Source organism: Phoxinus phoxinus (assembly GCF_949152265.1).
Source record: "Phoxinus phoxinus genome assembly, chromosome: 8".
Classification (NCBI taxonomy): Eukaryota; Metazoa; Chordata; class Actinopteri; order Cypriniformes; family Leuciscidae; genus Phoxinus; species Phoxinus phoxinus.
The window spans coordinates 3,674,447-3,693,332 of NC_136883.1; the positions used below are offsets into that span (position 1 = coordinate 3,674,447).

At 36.8% G+C, this 18,886-nt stretch overlaps 1 protein-coding gene across 6 annotated transcripts in view; it reads left to right on the top strand.

Moving 5' to 3' along the window:
- The window catches only part of kirrel3b (kirre like nephrin family adhesion molecule 3b), a 195,757-nt gene extending 180,880 nt beyond the window's left edge, over nucleotides 1-14,877 (top strand). For 2 of the 6 annotated variants that reach the window (XM_079620153.1, XM_079620154.1), the window contains exons 12-17: nucleotides 2,047-2,154; nucleotides 4,114-4,137; nucleotides 4,227-4,310; nucleotides 5,596-5,705; nucleotides 6,324-6,410; nucleotides 9,894-14,871. In XM_079620153.1, the coding sequence (XP_079476279.1) occupies nucleotides 2,047-2,154; nucleotides 4,114-4,137; nucleotides 4,227-4,310; nucleotides 5,596-5,705; nucleotides 6,324-6,410; nucleotides 9,894-10,361 (881 nt within the window). In that variant the 3' untranslated portion in view covers nucleotides 10,362-14,871. Of the gene's footprint in view, nucleotides 1-2,046; nucleotides 2,155-4,113; nucleotides 4,138-4,226; nucleotides 4,311-5,595; nucleotides 5,706-6,323; nucleotides 6,411-9,893 lie in introns of all 6 variants that reach the window. The other 4 variants (XM_079620156.1, XM_079620155.1, XM_079620157.1 and 1 more) reach the window with 4 other exon arrangements.
- Nucleotides 14,878-18,886: the final 4,009 nt, after the last annotated feature.

Here is an 18,886-nt window from a genome sequence, read left to right on the forward strand (position 1 = left end):
AGTGATGCAGTGTTTCATAATCATGGTTTTTGAAAACACTGGAATAGACCAAAAACATTCAATATTTTCTCCATTACTTTCCTTTTATCACTTTATATGAGATTAGCAAGACACATCAACATATTAATATATTTTTCTTAATTTACCAATTTTAGATTACTTTTCATTCGGCAATCGGCGAATGATTGGCAACAGCAAAAGTAATTGCACTTTTAACTGAAACTTTAATAAATCTTGTAAATCTATTTAGCACTATTTAATTTGCAGCATTGCTACAGTTAATTATTTATCTTGTGCATTTCTTACAATGTATCTCCCTAACGATTTCATGGTTTGGATTTATTTACATGTAATACATTGTAAAAGTGCCTTTCATGCAGTGTGTAATATAGCTGTTTGTGAATGTAAAAGGTCTGCAAATTTTTAAAAATCAAAGTGCACGATAAAGTTATTGTCTCCTAAAAGGAAGAATCAATTCTGAACTACCGAAGTGAGTCATCAGTAATCGTAAAAATTTAACAAATTTGCATGATGCCAGCCTACGCTCTTCATTGGCTGCCTGCGAACAGCAACGGATTTTCCCCGCTCTACAACACTAGTTGTAGCTGAGGTTTGGATTCGTGTTGTGGTTCGAGTTGGTTCGTGGTTCGAGTTTGGTTCGTGTTGTCGAGAATAAACTGTTTTTAGAGCTGCACAGGATATCCACTTTCCATGAACTTCAAAAGAATGAGACTTGCGCTTGAATTGATACAGAAAAAAGTCACCATTGTTACTTTTCATATCACTATCAGCGCTGAGGAAACCTCCGGAGATGAAATTCAGATACGGTAATGAGTGTTTAGTTTCCAACACGCACTGTAAGCGGTCGACCAATCAGAGAAGGCTCTCAGAGTGGAGGGGTTTAGAGAGACTGAATCTCCGAATTAACCGACTCTTTGAGAAATTAGGTTATGTGCAATGTATATTATGAGAAGACTAAAGTTGGACCTTGGATGCATGTAAACCTATTGTAGGAGACTCCAAAACAAAATTAGAAACCTTTAAGATAGCATAATAAGGGCACTATAATGGACTAGTTTTTTACAACAAAATGAGAATTTGGCTATCGTTTACTCAAACAAAATTAAATTAATAAGGGTTTGAAATGTTTTCCAGTGAAAATGTTACAAAATGTGCGGGTTGCTCTTTTCCGTGAAATTACAATTAATGTTCACAAAAAAAGCAGGAAAATGCATAAAAAGTATAATTATACAACTCTTCAAATGTCTTCTAAAGCCATACGATTATCTTTGTGTAACAAAAAAAATTTGGGTAAACTATTCCTTTATTGAAAAATGCATTTCTGGGTTTTTAATACTATATTTAATTGAATTCTTTATTGTCATTGTACAAGGTACAACGAAATTATACTTGCATGCAGTAATGCAGACATTAAATATGCAAATGTGTAAGTATGCAGGGGTCATAATGCTTAATTTACTGGGAGATAGTAATTAGCATTGTGCAGCTTATTGTCTGACTCTCATTATCATTTGGCCATAAAAGCTGGTTATCATTCGGTATAAATATACCAACTAAAGTACAAATAAAACAGTTGATTTGGTTCTAATTAGCCAAAGCACAGCTTATCAAACCCTCATGGGATTGTTGGAATTCACATTACACCCACGTCCAATCAGAGTATGTAAATGATCCAAGGTGAAGGATAAAATCCGATGCAGAGTTCACATTCAAGACATGTTAAGTGCGTGTCATGTGCTAAGCATACGCGATAATTGGCATGTCAGCAAATTGTTACGCCTGGTTTTCATGTAAACTGAAGATACCTATGCTTTCTCCAGAAGGTGACGGCGGTGTTAATTGCCTTTGAATAGATGCCTTGAAGGTGCAAATGTCTCTTTGACACAACATTTGATTCTCATTTGTTCCATGCTGGTGCGGGTCTTGAAATGTGTTCAGGAGTGAGAGGTGGTGTCTGTGTTGCTGGATCCACCAGTCCTGCCCATGCTGTGTTATTGTAGAAGGCTCTGTTTTGTTTTCCAACAGAATCCCTCCCTGTCGCTGTGATCATCGGCGTAGCAGTTGGAGCTTTCGTTGCATTCATCGTCCTCATGGGAACCATCGGAGCGTTCTGCTGTACACGCTCTCAGAGAAGTATGTACCTCTCAGCCAATTGCCTTCCTGCATGTCCATCACCAGAACAAGTGCTCCTCAGTCAGACAAAGAGCAGGTTGTTAAGGTGTTCATGTCACTTCACAGAAACCAAGCCTTTATTTCTATATATATTCCTTTTAGTTGAGTGTTTGTGTAGGGTTGGGTGGTATGACAGTATAGACCAGAGATGCATCAGCCGGTAAAATAATTATGCAATGCTGTTAAAACCATTGTAAAAAAATAAATAAATAAAAAGAACACTTTAGTATTATACTATGGAAGCTTGTTTCCACCACATAATGAAAAATAAAAAAGGTAATTGCGACTTTTTATCTGACAATTCTGACTTTTTTTCTCACAATTGCGAGTTTACATCTCGCAATTCAGAATTTGTATCTTAGAATTGCGTGATATAAAGTCGCAATTGTAGGTTATAAAGTCAGAATTATTAGATATAAACTCGCAATTGCGAGAAATATACTCAAAATTCTGACTTTTTTATCAGAATTGCATGTTTATATCTCGCAATTTTGACTTTATAATACACAATTGGGAGATATAAAGTCAGAACTTCATTATAAAGTCACAATTGCGTGTTATTAAGTCTGAATTCTGAGATATAAACTATTCTGAGGTAAAAAAAAGTCAGTCTGCGAAAAGATGTCAGAATTGCGAGATATAAACTCGCAATTATGTGTTATAAAGTCAGAATAGCAACATATAAAGTCAGAATTGCAACATATAAAGTCGCAATTGCAAGACAAAAAGTCAGAATTCTGACTTTATAACGCGCAATTGCGACTTTATAACACGCAATTGCGACTTTATAACACGCAATTCCGACTTTATAACACGCATTTGTGACTTTATTTCACGCAATTCTGACTTTATATCACGCAATTCTGACTTTATATGTTGCAATTCTGACTTTATATGTCGCAATTCTTACATTATAACATGCAATTGAGACTTTATTTCACGCAATTCTGACTTTATATCTCACAATTCTGAGAAATAAAGTCAGAAGAGATGTAAAACTTTTAAATGTTTTATTCTGTGGCGGAAACAAGCTTTCATATTATTCCAATGTAGACAACATCTTTGATTATAATGTGGGGGGTTTAGCTTAAGTGCGCCCTGTGTTTTTGGTGTCGCTAACTGTACATTGGTAAGGTTTAATTGTAGGTTGCTTACAGTGATCTAGAAACATTGATACTTGATTTGCAGTAATTGAAATATTTAACTGAAGTGCTGTTATACCAACACGTGATGCTTTGTACATAAATCAGTCAGTCATACTTCTGTATTACTGTTCTGAGATTTTTGTTATTTACATGTGCATTTTAGTGCATGATTTTTACGTTGTAAAATTTTAAGATTAAGGGGTGTAATATGTCAGCCTGTTCTCACGCAAATGCGTCTCTATAGCACGCAGTGTGTTTATCGTGCAATTTATACGCGAAAATGAGTTTTTACGTGGATATGATACGCAGTTTTGCGCGTGCATATGATACGCACTTAATTGCGTGATATACACACGCACCCCACACCACTAATCCTACCCAAGCGTATAATACACACGCACCCTACCCCACCCTAAACCCAACCATGTGCTATCCATGCGTATACTATGCACGTAAAAACTAATTTTCGCGTATATATTACACGATAAACACACTGCGTGCTATATAGACGCATTTGGTGAGATCGGGTTGAATATGTCATGAATAAAATTGAAAAATGTTTCTCTTGTAATAAAATGTTTCTACCTAAATAACCTAACTTTACATCATGATTCTCAAAATCGTACATACATTTTTTTATGTGGCAGTAAAACGTTTATTTTTTCTTACAAACCTTTTTGCTACTCATGAGGCTTTTGTCATACCGCCCACCCTTATCTCTGTGTTTCTTATTTGTTTTCCTTTTACTGCATCCATTCTCTCACATGATCAAAAGAGAAAACAGCTCATCCATGCACAGGTTAGCGTCAGACAGCGAAAAATGAGCTTGCAGTTTACGTTTGTTGGTGGCATTTCTAGCGTTGAGCATGTTGTTGTTGTATGCCACAGAAGACGCTCACCTGGTTATGCCTACACTGCCCACCTCCATCTGTACTCAGCAGAGAGAACTTGCAAGCAAAATTAAGACAGAAAGTAAGACCTGTTACCTGACCGTCACCAATTATCTATAAACATTGTTCTTCAATGTCACGATGAGCTGTGTGATTCTAATGTGATGAATAATGGTTCCTCTAGGGTTCCTCTTATCTTAGTTCTGTGGTGTTATGCTGCCTTCAAGTCCTCCCACTGAAGATTTAGGATGTTGTAAACATGACAGAATGTGATTTATTTGGAATAAAATGGGCAATTTAATATTTCAGTTAGACTTTATATAAGGTTACATTGGTTGACTGCATTAGGTAATAAGGAAAAATATTATAAAGCATTTATTAATTTTAGTTCATGTTATTTTTGACATTTACTAATCAAAAGTTGTATCTTTTCGTTTTATTTTATGGACCTGACCTAACAATGAACAGCAGTTTATTAACAAATATTGACAAAGAATAATAAATACTGCAACACATGTATTGCTCATTGTTAGATCATGTTAATGCATTAAATAATGTTAACTAATGGAACTTTATTGAAACATGTTACCTACATTTATCTCTATTCAATTCACTTTCTGACAAAATCAGGAAACTTTTTACGCGCTAGCACATCCAAATGAAGAACATATATATATATATATATATATATATATATATATATATATATATATATATATATATATATATATATATATATATAATTGCTTTAGCTTAATGTCACACTAATAGTCAGTATTAACTCACTATCAACTACAACTTTTGCTAAAAAGTTAACTCAAAACTAGATAATTACTGCTTCATAATAGTTAGTAAGGTAGTTTGAGGTATAGGGTAGGATTATGGGATGCATAATTTGGTCATGCAGAATAAGCCATTGATATGTGCTGTATAGTAGTAATAATAGTAATATATAGTAATAATAAACAGCCAATATCTTAGTAATATGCATGCTAATAGCAACTAGTTAATAGTGAAAATTGGACCCTAAACTAAAGTGTTTGCATAATAAATGACATAATTAATTATCATATTAATATAATAATCAATTATTATTATATAAAAAAAACATTTATTATAATATAGGCTAATTCTCAAAACTATAATTGTATAAATTCTTAAATATCATTACTGACATTCCCCAATGTCAGAAAGTTGGGATTCATCTTAGTTCGTAAATATGACTTGAAGGCAGCATTTGTTTTTAGGGACTCTTATTAAGGCAATGTGAAGTGGCATGGAAATAGATATTTTTTTAAAATATATTTCACATCAGTACATTACATAAAATGGCACGACTGGAGTAACATATGTAACTTTCTTCTCAGACCTCAAAGGTGTGGTATCAGCCAAGAACGACATTCGAGTGGAAATTGTACACAAAGATCACAACGCAGCCCGAGAAAACGAGGAACACTCCGCCATGAAGCAACTCATGGTGAGTCACATTCTGAAGTAAACATCCTGCTTGCCATTACCCCATCAGCACCCCCAAATCAACAAGCTAGCTCATTATACTAGTCCCTGTCACGTCCTTAGCTAATGAATGCTAATCATCCCCACCCCAACACTAATAGCGCCTATCTCCCTCGCCACTGCTAACGTCAAACCCATGAATAATGCAGAATAAGTGTGAGAACCCTGCTGGCCTGGATGCCTATATTTAGCCCCTAGCCTGCATTTCCTGGGAGGACATGGGTATAGATGTAACCATGAGATGCCAGTGATCAAGTGTTTGTCAAAAAAACATGCTGCCCCCTTATTTGGAAATTTCACTCATTGCCAAACAAGCCTCAAAGGCCTAGAATCAGAGCTATGTTTGAGTTAAGGATGCACAACTTATGACAAAGCAAAACAAGGAATTTGGACACCTCCCAAAGATGGTGTTGCATTGCAAATTTTGGCTAATGATATGCAAAATATTCACAGGAAATTGTCCCAGTTGAAGTAGCTTTCCTTTTGGATTTTGGAAGCGTTTGAGAGTACCAAAGCTGCACAGTGATTTGAGGGGAAGGGAGAGAGTAACCCAGATATTAACGTCTGTTGTTTGCTACAGATTGAAAGGGGAGAGTTTCAGCAGGAGTCCGTTCTGAAGCAACTTGAGGTTCTTCAGGAAGAGGAGAAGGAGTATCAGCACATCAAGGTATGTCTCCATGGGATTTCAAGGAAGTGATGTAAGAAAGAGAGAAGTTGTTGGAAATATGCCACCCCACTAAAATATCCTCAATGCATATTTTGTAGGGCTCGCAGTGAGTTCAAATATTTAATCTATTATTTTTTTCAGTTTGTTAACAGAAAATAATATGAGTGAAATAAGTGCAGCAGTTACAGTTATACTGTATACTAGGCTATATATATATATATATATAGTTTTTTTTTGGAGGCTTTCCATTGCAAAAAAAAAAGGTTCTCAAGTTGGAGGGCCAGATTTACTAACTGCTTGTGCCAGTGCAAACCCTCTTTTGATGTTATAAAAATACTGTCAGGATTTACTAAAGACACGCAGTGAAAAATAGCGTGGATAGTGTGGACAGGGTTATATTTGTGGATGAACTTACTGCATATGAATTTGTAGGAGTTTCCCTTTCAGACGCAAAATTTATGAGAGGAGAGTATTTTAATGAGTCACAAGGTGATTTACTAGGGTATGCGCTAGTCCATTTACTGGTATCTGTGCCATTATTTAACACCAAATAAGCATGTCTTAACTCATTTTGCACGTGTGTTAGTAGATTTTTTAAACGTTTTCAACTTCTTCCGCAAGCAATGCCAGTGACGCAAAGCAACGGAACCCACAATTCAGTTCGGCAATGCATGACGTCACCCATTTAAAGTAAATGCCGTTAACGCCAACGCCCTGTGTGAATGCCCCATCACCGACTGCGTGTCCTCAAAAAAAATAGCATTAAAGCAAGCGGCCAAAGAAAAACAAGATCGTTGTCTTGTGCTGTGTAGAAAGCACAAAGCCAATATAAACATGAACCGTGTGCTACACAGAACACAACACACATGGACCAAAAAGCATACGGCCCGAGCGAACACAAAACCACACACTCACACAACAAGTCTAAAGCACACAAGAATGAGTGAAGTGACAGAACCCTGACATGGCATATAGTGTTCCACCTTTTTGGAACCTTTTTTTAAGGGTGTATGTGCTCAAATAGATTCAATAAATAAAAAAGATAATCTTCATATTCATTTTCAAATAATGGTTCTTAATCGTAAATAATATTTCATACTTGTTGATCTGCAATGGTAATTACATTTCTCTACACAATTGCTGCTAATTATTATATTTATTTGATTTATAAATAAATAAGCCATTAAGGTCTTTCTCCATCATTTTCTCAAACAAGAGCTCTGCCAGGGGTCTGTTGTGTGGGAGCACTCCTGCACTGCTAACACTTAAGTCACACAGAACAAATAAAAAAAGGATGCTAAGGCTTTATAATGAGTGTTCATCATTTATGCCAGGAAATTGCTTAGAAGATTGATATTTACAATTTTGTTCAACCAAAACCAATATTTAAGTAAAAAACTAATTAAAGTCTTATACGTAATTATAATTACCCTTTAAGCATTTGCACTGATCATCGAGTATGTTAAGTAAGATACTAATTTAGCTAAATTTAGTGTGAGCACAAAGAATAACTATTGTGATTATAGTTTGATTAACATATGATCCCACCGTTAAGCAGACAGCGGTTCCTGACAAAAGTAGCATAGCTTTTGTTCTCTCGTTTGTACTTATTTCTGAGTGCAAACGCAGTGTTCCTAAAGTCTGTGTCATGGCCTCCTCTACCTGCTCCCAGCGGGATTGATTCCCTCCCTACATGTAGATGAGTGTGTAAAATGAGCAGTGTGAACAGATATGGAGTGCACACAATCCCTGTTGCCTGATAAAACTGCGCCTGACAACGCCTTTCTCGTGTTGTCATAGAGAAGTCACCTACCGGTGATTATCGTCTCTCCCCCGCGGGATCTGGCCTGCGCACCCGCTCAAAATGGCATCCACGTCCACTTTTGGCGCCTGTTTCGCTTCTTAGCAACTGTGCTGATATAGCACCACGACAACGACAGCAGCCATGGTATCAAGTTCCTTCGCTTTGATTTGTTCTTTCCATGACAGATTTAAAAGCCCTGATTCTGAAGTCCAATTAAAGCTGAAAAGTACAGACTAACAACCAGTTTGTGTATCAAGGTTTTGTCTAATTAGCCTGTAATGATATTTTGAGGGTACTGCTAAAGATGGTCGCTTTACTCCGGTGACTGATCCAAACATATTTGTATTACCTCTGCTTGAAGTGTGCATGTTTCTTGCCTTTTTAATGCTTTGAAACAGAAGTGAGGGCACTACAGAAAGAAAGAGAATAGATGCATCACGCAAGCAATTCTCAAGATATATAGCTTTAGTTTACAGTTTTATATTGTGGTCAAAATAAAGGAGAAGCATTTATAAATTAACCCTGTCAAAATAGGAATGTCTTTGATTGCAGTGCAATGTTTAATTAGTCAAAGAAGAGAGAAAATAATAGAGAATGTACTACAATATTTTTTGCCAAGGATGCATGATAAAAACACAGATGTGTTCAATTCGGACGAAATAAAAAACACAAAATACGATAACTCTTAATTTCGATTGTCCACTTTAGGCCACCTACTAACTATAAGTAAGTTTGCAACTACATGTCAACTAGCAGTCATTAGAGTATTAGTAGATTGCCTGCTTAATATCTGCTGACACTTTATTTTGATTAACTTTGCAAATCTATGTCAAATAACTCCCATTCATTTTCAAAATATATGTCAATGTTGACATGTAGTTGCAAAGTTACTTATAGTTAGTCGAATATCTAAAGTGGATTATCAGAATAAAGTGCAACACAAATTCCTATTTGAAACACAAATTAAGCTAACCTCCTCACGGTTAACTGAATAGGGCTACAGTATACTTACAGGGTATAATAGTATAAAGATTTCTGTCAGGACCACTATCATCAAAGATGATTAGCAGTTCAGTTCTGCCTGGACGAGAGGAGTAGCTGGGGATGGAGGAGGGTAATTAGCTCCTGAACAACGCTTATAAAGCTGCCCGGACGTTTATATATAGCAATTGTGTGATAGGCGTCATATTCCTGTAGACGTGTATCAGCTGAGAGTCAGTTTTCACTGAGAGTGATTTTTCGAAAGTTTGACTATGGTACAAGTATAATTAAGATCTCAATCCCAAAAGATGACATGCTGTGGGGTCATCAAAAATTCCGGATATTGTACAAAATGTTTGAGTATAAGATTATTTTTGACGTACTTAAGGGGCGTTCACACTGACAGTGATTGAATTGCTGGAGGTTACCAACTCTAAGTGCATTTGGTTTCTAGTAGTCATTCCCACTTAACTGTATGCAGCTGTGCAAGAAAGTATTGCTTTGATCCCTATTTGCTTTAAGTTGAGCTCGGTGTCAGTTGTTCAGATAATGGCAACTCTTGAAAATGAATGGCTTCGCTGTCAGTGCAAAAGCTCTTTACAACTATTTCTTTACTGTTGCCTTGACATGATATTAGAGTCATTTCGTTTAACTCCTTTCATTCAATGACATGTTTGTTAATGCATTGTTCCTCAAAGGATCCCACTAATGGATACTACAGTGTGAACACATTTAAGGAGCATCATGGCACCCCGACCACGCTGGCAGGAAACCAGACCACAGAGCTCCGGCGAGACCCTGCCACAGCCACCACCGGTAAACAGCGGGTTCCCACAGGAATGTCTTTCACAAACATCTACTCTACCTTGGGTGCTGGACCCAACCGCCTGTACGACTACAGCCAGCGGTTTGTGCTGGGCATGGGTAGCAGTTCCATCGAGCTTTGCGAGCGAGAATTCCAGCGAGGATCGATGAGCGACTCCAGCTCTTTCCTGGACACACAGTGCGACAGCAGCGTTAGCAGTTACAGCAAGCAGGACGGCTACGTGCAGTTCGACAAGGACAGCAAGGCCTCGGCCTCCTCCTCGTCCCATTACTCTCAATCATCGTCCCAGAACTCAGACCTCACACGGCCCCTGCAGAAACGCATGCAGACCCATGTCTGACTGCAGGAGATGGACAGAAGACAGAGGAATCCAGTGATGGGTTTGGCCAAAGGGGATTGACCCCACCCCAAGACGAGAATCAGGAAGCAGTTCAAGCACATCTAGCACGCCAGTTTAATTTTATCCTTCACTTGTTTTGCTTTCAACATTCTTTGATATATGTGGATATTCCTCATGTGTCCAAATCTTATTTACAGCTCTGAAAAGCCTTACCGTTTTCAGATCCTTGTCATAAGCTCATGGACTACCCTTCCCAATGCCCTTAATGTCTGGGCCAAAAACTGTCTCCAAACAACCGTGTGCCACAGTGACGTCACTTGCCAACACAGAAAGACACAAGAAACAAAACCAGTGTCCTTGCTGTAGTTCCAGTTACTTTGAAACAGCTCTGAATGAATGACCTCCTCGGAGAATGCTTTGCAACATTGCTCAGATGAGGTCTTTGAAGAAAGTTGATGAAGGCTACACTCCTTACCACTCCTCCTCAGCACCATTAAAGAACAATGCTCTGTTGCTCCTGTACATTCAAGCACAACTGTCAAAGTTGTATGTAAGATTTCTCAATGCCTCTACCACAGCTAGCTAAACAAAAGAAAAAATATAAAAGGACAAAAAAAATGTATGAACTGAATTAAAAACTAATGTCAGTCAGTATCTTTGGATTCTTGCCCTTCTGACAAAAGTTTGTCTGGCATACAAATGTGAGAATCTCAGATAGAAAATGGCCATGAGCTGTCGGTTTACCATTCAGAGATAAGGTATTTGTGTACTTTGTTGTCCTTTCTTTCTGAACATTCTATATTTTCAGTGTTAACAACTTGATTTCAAAATTCATTGGACTTGCACTGGTAAATAAGTGGATGATGTAATCCCATCTACTTGAGATAATTCAGTAGGACTATTTAATTAAGGTGTGTGGCCATTTGAGCCTGAGAGTGTTTTTGTTTTTTCCATAAAAAAAAAAAAATGCTACGGTATTCTTTCCGAAAAGGGTTGATCTGGTTTGGTGTGAATAATGTGCAGATGATGGGAACAATGATGTTTGGATTTTAAAAAGATGCACTATGTCCTGTGTCCTGTTGTGTGAAGTCAAATTATAACGCTTAAAAATCTTCCTTTCGATTCAGAAAAACAATCGCCTGAGCTTGTTACACATGTGCTAGATATATTTTCAAATTGCTTGTTTCTTGCAAAACACAAATTTAGTTTACAAATCGAGATCCAAGTACATTTTGCTCCAGGTTGAATCTTCTGTCTGCTCTTCATGTGGCTTCCATTGGGACTGTACAGCATTGAGTACTCTCACTGTTATAAGTGAGCAATTTGTGTTCATGTTTTTTGAATGGAGTGTGGGCTTTCATACTTAATGTAAATGTGTATTGTTGTTGTTGTTGTTGTTTTTTCCCAATGTTTTAGTCTACAGAACTGAAATTGCAACCTATGGCACTACTGATAACTCAAGCACTTCACTTAAACACTTGCAAGGTAATATCACCCGTAGTCCAGAATCAAGGTACTGAAATAAAGCTAACAGCAATTGAGCTAAGATCGCATGCTACATAGAATGTCCAGAGAGATGCCAACAGAAGCCAATGCTGTGGTGTATGGCAAGCTGGAAACTAGAGGCATTTGGTCAATTACTGTATAGTGACTAAACCACAGGCAAGAGTAGAAGCTTCAAACAGACGTATTTCTGGCTGTTTTGAAAGTACAAATCTTCCAGTGCTCTTCACAAAAGTAGTTTGCCACAATTCATTAGAAATTGATATAATTGCTTTCATTATCTGCTCTATTTCTTAATTCATTCAGCATTTTGGTTATTGCTATACTGGGGAGAAATATTCAGACTACCAAAAAAAAAACATCAAAATTATGGTAGCATGTTTTTTCTAGTACTAGACAAGAGCACAGCCATTATCTATGTGGTGTTACATTAAGTGGCATAATTGTATGAAATTGCCACTGACCCCTTATAACAAGGTTGAGGCTCATCCCAGTATGTGCGCCAACTGTGCTTACATCCGCTGATACCAACACCTCTCTCCCTGCCAAAGTTTTCCTGGGTTATGGCACTCTGAATCTACATTTAGTTGAATAACCTTTCCAAGCCCTATGACTGCACAAACAGATTGGGCATGAAAGCTATCAGTGTGTTTTGCTTATCAAAGCTTCTGACTCTTTTATCTCCTCGTCAAGTTATCTCCCATTCCCCCTCGCTCATAAAGATATATATGACCAGAGGCAATCTCTCATATAAACAAGGAGGAGGAACTGTGGTTCTCACTCTTGAAATGCAAAGATCCTGATTTTGACCCAAAGGAACCATTTTGATTTTCCCGACCTGACAGTTCCTCCCTTCAACTCGAATTCAAGAAACACTGCAAGGCGTGACGCCGCTGAGTCAGTCGATGCTGTAAGCACTTAACGTATTATTATGTTTGTGGCATTTCAATGGGTTTCATACATGAGTGCTGTTGGATGAGTCTAATTTTACAAATGGATTGGTGCCCATTGTGGGGCTTAAACAGGAAAAGTCCTGTTTCAGTGCTGATAATATAGCTCAGTCTTCCCTACACTGTATATAAATCCTTCATGCTCTCTGTGTGTACATTTGCAGTTATTTTGCTTTGTTCTTTAGTCAATTTAATTCGTAAAGGGCAGAAAGCAAATCACACTGTTGATACTGTTCAAACGATCAATCTTTAATTTAGAAATTTCCTCTCAGTTGATGGCGATGCCAGTGCTATACCCATAGGCAGAGAAGTGTTTAAAATAAAATATCTATATGTTACTTTACTTGGCCTATCTTTCTCTATTGATAGATGGGCACAAAATGTTTCCCGCAAGGTGAAATGAAAAAATACAGACCTATAGAAATCTTGCAACACACAACAATCAAACTTGCAACGTGCACTGAATTTAGATCCAGGGTTTTTAGACCTTTTGACCGTTTCTGAGAAATCGTTTTATTGACATTGGCCAGAAACTGCTCTTTGAGAGTGAAATAAATACTTTAAAGCTGAGCATAACAATAAATAATAGGTTCAGCATATAATATATTTGTGGGAACCCACAAATATGAAAAACTCCAAACATATTATAATTATCAATTCATATTATTATCAGTTTTAAATACAGACTTTAAAAGGAGCTGAAGTGTGTAATTTGTCCATGTCAAATTACTATCTCTAACCAACCATGGCATTAGTTTGGGGTGTGGCTACCAGTCACTATGTCTAATAACAGATGAGAGAGAGCTAGTAAACCATCATTTTTGCGATTCTGTTTAGCGAAGCTGCATGCAAAGAGACGACACACTACAACTTAATATTAATGCATTTAATTAAATGGATAAATGCTGAACAATGACGAAAAATAGTCCTTATCCAAGACATACTTCGAATAATGGGCAGCTACTGTACCATCCCTTTTGCCACTGCATTAACTTCCACTTTACAATGCTAATAGAGCCATATGGGTATTAATTATTTGACATAAGCAATTGTGTTAACAATTTATACCATATGGACTAGTGGATTCAGTCTTAAAACATGGGAAAGGAGCCACAAAATCTCCCAAAACAGGTCACCATTCATGTAAAGAAGCTGCTAGCACGTGCTAAAATGAACATGGCGCCTGTAAGCAAATATTGGATTATGGCTGTTGTTCTGTTTGAGTAGCTCTCAGTACTCTTTTGTAGCCTGTGTACTTTTCTTATCGCCCAGCCCTGGTGAATGTCTATCCCTTCTCCCACTGGACCGCAAGTCTTGCCTGATTCAGGCACCGGATGGTCATGCACTTACAACCAAACCAAACAGATGAACAAATATCGCTCTGAATGATAGGACAGGGTCATTGCCAGTTTCAGACAGCAGACCACATTCATGGGTTTTACATTTCTCCCCTGACATTTCAGCACAGCCAGGCGGGCTACTGGCTGATGGAATGTTATGAATTCCCCTCTCTCGACAATACTGTTTTATATAGGCCTCTCTATTATGACGATCCCAGAGCAAGTTTTGTTTGAGGATGGTCACAGCATAGGCTGCATAGGCATATTATTGTGTAAGAACTGCGGAGGCATTGCAACGAAGATTTGTAAAATGTACAGTATGTAAGAGAGCAGATTATGTTCGGTGATGGGCAGCTCTCTCTGAATGGTTTGTGTCAGTTGTGTTTTCTTTTTCTACATGTCTTAAGCACTTTCTACATCAGATTTTTATTTCCATTTTTTTTTTTTTTTTTTCACAAGACAATATCTAGTTAGTCTTTAAGTGACATGCTACTGCCGTAACAAAGATGGTGTGTACACAGAGGTCGAGAAAATCAATCCAGCAGTTCTGAAGTTATTATACTGTAATGTACTGGAGTTATAAAAGAAGGTTAACCACTATTTTCTTGCAGTGACTCTCTCTATCAGTAAAAGCATTAAAAAGATGTACTTTACCTGTAATGGTCTGTGATCTTATGATGCTTTGGCTCTGTATATTTCTGAAAGAAAATTGAAAATCATTTCAAAAAGAGTTGTGCTTGATGTCTTTATTTAAACCTCTATGTGTGTTTTTGATTTTGTGTGTGTGTGTGTGTGGGGGGGGGGGGGGGGGATATATCAAAATATATCAAAGTCTATATACATCAAAGAAAGTCTATATCAATTGAAAGGCAAATGAATTATATAAAGTATACATTTAACAAGTAAAACTTCCCATCCTATTTTAATGAAAGTGCATTTCAATGCTGACAATAATGTCACCTATTTATTTTGTTTGGCTATTAAGCCTAATATATTTTCTATCTCCCCTAAATGGTTCTTGCATTGTATTATTTGCATGTAGCAACGCTTTTCCTCTTTTTTCCTCATTTAGAGGGTGTACGTCCCCTTATATTGGTTTCTTATGTGCTCTCTCTATCTCTCTGCATCATCATCGTCAATATTAACATTCAGATGTTGGCGATTCAGTTGTGTAGCCTTGTTAGTTGTTGGACAAATGGACAAATGGTGTAGTTTTTATGTTTCATTATTCATTTTGAGAAAACAATTACATAACCCACTGTAGTAAGACCTCTGGGATGGAGATTTAATGTTTATGTTGTATGAAATGAATAATTATGAATGATCTTAAATTCATGTAATCAGATTTACTGACTTAATCTGACATTCAAAACATGAAGTACACCCACCTCTTCTGCCACATCTGAAATTGCATGAGCCTTTTAATAAAACCGTATGACATCACCACTCTCTTGCAGTATTGAGACAATATATATTGTGCCAAGCACTAAAGAAGTCATTTTTGGAAACCCCAGGAGACGTAATCTCAGGTAAAATGGTTTGTAGTAAATGTAGACTACACTGTGTTTTCAGAGATGTTTTCAGTTTATTTTCTGTTCTTTTGTTTGGAAAAAACAATACCTAAACTCGTAGGATCCCGTTACATTGGATCAGACTACAGTACATTACAATCCAAATTGCACTCAAGATGCATTGAAGAAACATTCAGAAGTTGCCAGGGCATTAAAATAAAAATCCGGAAATTATAAAACATACAAGGACCAGTTGCATGTTTTATATGCTAATAATAAGTTATATTATGATAATCTTTTTGTGCTTCAGCCAAAGGGGTCTTTGATTGAATATTTTAACCAAACCCTTTCCAATCATAATAAAACATTGTCATAACCATATTCCATAGGTAATGAAAAATCGGTATTTAAAGGGTCATGAAATCCTAAGTAAATCTTCTGAGATTATACCAGGTATGTGTGTTGAACATCATAAGATAATGATTTTCTGATAGGTGCTTCAAACTGAGATTGCATGCAAGTAAGAATGAGTGTTTATTTTTGCTTTGTAAGAATTTCTGCATTGCATAAGTTCTCTTCAATAGATCCCGAGTCTTCGACAGAAATGTGATTCATCCATTGTGTGTATTCATCCATTGATGTGATTCGTCCTTTCATTTGAGTGTTACCGGTCTTTACGCCCCCTTAACCAATCAAACGGCTTATAAAAATAAGCATCAAAAGGGTATTAAAGCTGCGTTCATATATATTGGCAATGCACAGTATAAATGTGAACGGTTGTGCATTTTTTTTTTTGTGGATTAAATTATAGCTGTGACAGGATATGTATTTATTTGTGTAATATAAAGTGAGCTTACAAAACAAGTCACGCATCATCTGTAATAATGTCTGTCTAAGAGCATGTTACTGAAGCAAACAGCCATAAAACCCCCGATTCGTTGTCATTTATTCAAACACAGCTGTTTCAGCAAAAGCTTGAGGATGCTAAACATCTGTCTTGGTGATATATGAATTTTAGATTAGGGCTCCTCCCAGAAAAACTGCACACAAAAGAGGTAATTTAGTGCCTCCATTTTCAACTGCTTGCAAAAGAATCAGCAGTTTTTCCCCCATTTAGAAATGCAACTCGTTTTCCATTTTAACTGAAACCGAACATGATTTCTAAATCACGTTTTCCTACAATGGGTCTTGGTTTTACAGGGGGTACTGAAAATCGAATGTCTTAGTCACTAGCGTCCTCAGGACTGAGGATTAAATGTTGGGCACTGATAAATCCCTCCCTCTTGATTGCTGGCAGTCGGCCGTCAGAATCCAACAGAGCATCTTAAATGGATTATTGATCTGATGACCTTTCTTTAGTTTAAGGTTTTCTCTTGTTTGCTTCGGTAATGTTGACTAAACTCACACTATAGACCGTGTGATTGATCAAACATTAGCTTCCAATATTAGACTGTTAATAACCAGCTCGTGTTTGTCTAATTTAGACAGGTGACGCAGGAAAGGAGGGATGCGAACTCTCATGAACCTTAATTCCTTCTGCAATAATCTTCCACTGGCCCTGGAACCTCAGAACTTATGAAACATTAGTTCGTAACAAAGATCGTAGTTGTTTTGTTGAGTTTCGGAGGGGACCGTATTGAACTGATGCCAGTCTGTTGGTGATTTACTTCCAAATTGATTCACGAGACATTTTCAAGAACATAATAAAACATTGTCCTTGACATCTGAAATTAGAAAACAAAATAAAGTCTATATTTTTTTCTATTTTTTGTTGTTGACATTTTTAGACCAGAAAAAAATCAAAACGTGTGACTTGACAAGCACTGATTCTTACTGAGACAATTTTAATTATTTGGTTTAATTAAATGGTTTAATTTGCCTCTTCAACTTTTTCCTTTATTTGCAAAAAAAAAAAAAAGAAAGTTAACACTGTCGGACAGAAAAAATAATGTGTACTTACATCAAATATTTTGAAATCAACCTTAAGGCCAAATAAGATTAAGAACGTACTGAAAGAACAATATGTTTTGTTAACAGATTTTTAGCTATTTCAGTATTTACAAAATATATATATATTTTTTATTTAATCACTTAGGTTAACCACTGTATGTACTGTGGTAGCCACTTTGTTTTCTATTGTTGCTAATTTTTCTATGTATCTATTTTCTAAAAAACTATTAATTTGTATTTTTGTATTATTTGTGATGAAGTTGGCATGGTTGTGACTGAGAAAATATTACTACAGTTCCCCAAACCTATTAAAAATAATAAATAACTAAACTTATAAAACTCAAATTAGCCTTTATGACTTTTCTGAATTGAAAAAAAAATGTGTGTAATATGAATATGGCTTTTATATTGCTTGATTTTTAAATATTTACATTTAATCATTTGGCAGGCAATTTTACCAACCGACTTAAAATGAGGAAAGATTACAAGGAATTAATCAAGAGTCAACCAAATGAACAACATTGCAATGCTGATGTAAGAGATTTACTCTCCGCGGTCTCATGGAAGCAGAAATATTGCCCGGGTAATGAACTGCTACTATTGACGTAACAAACTGCTCTTCAACTGGATTTGCTCGTAATTTAGCATTTGTGAATGTATTGACATTTCCTAAATGTCGGTGGCGAGCGGGTTGGGGAGGACGTTTGCAATTTCCATGAGGAAGAGTTCCAGATTGCAAAGTAAAGTGTGCTGCATACAATTATCATTTGCTAATTAAGGTTGCGTTTGCAATTCAACTAAGAAAGCTTCTTTCAAAATGTTGTCTTCTCTAAATTGCTTTTTCACTTGAAGAGTGAAATGAAATGAAATTTCAGAGGAAGAGAAGATCCTTTGATCGCCGTGATTTGAGCGAGTGCTGTTCAGGAACGCTTAGGCTAAATGATTACGACAAAGGGAACGGTGATGGATCAGCAGGATAGAGTTGTCACATCAGAGGTGATCAAAACAGGCCTGTAGATTCTCTCAACTTCAACACCGAAGTGTGATTCAACAAGTTCTGTGTGAAATAAATAACAACATTAGTCTTGGATCTGAGCTGTAGGGTCTTCTGAAGTTTTCTGAACACATCAAATCTGAGACAAAGGCTAAATTACTCTTAAATTACCCCTCCTTTTAGCACCTTTGTGATGTGGAAGAAATCCTACCTCCCTTTCTCATAATCACCTTCTCTGAACACCACTATGATTGAAAGTCTCTTGTCTGAGATGCTG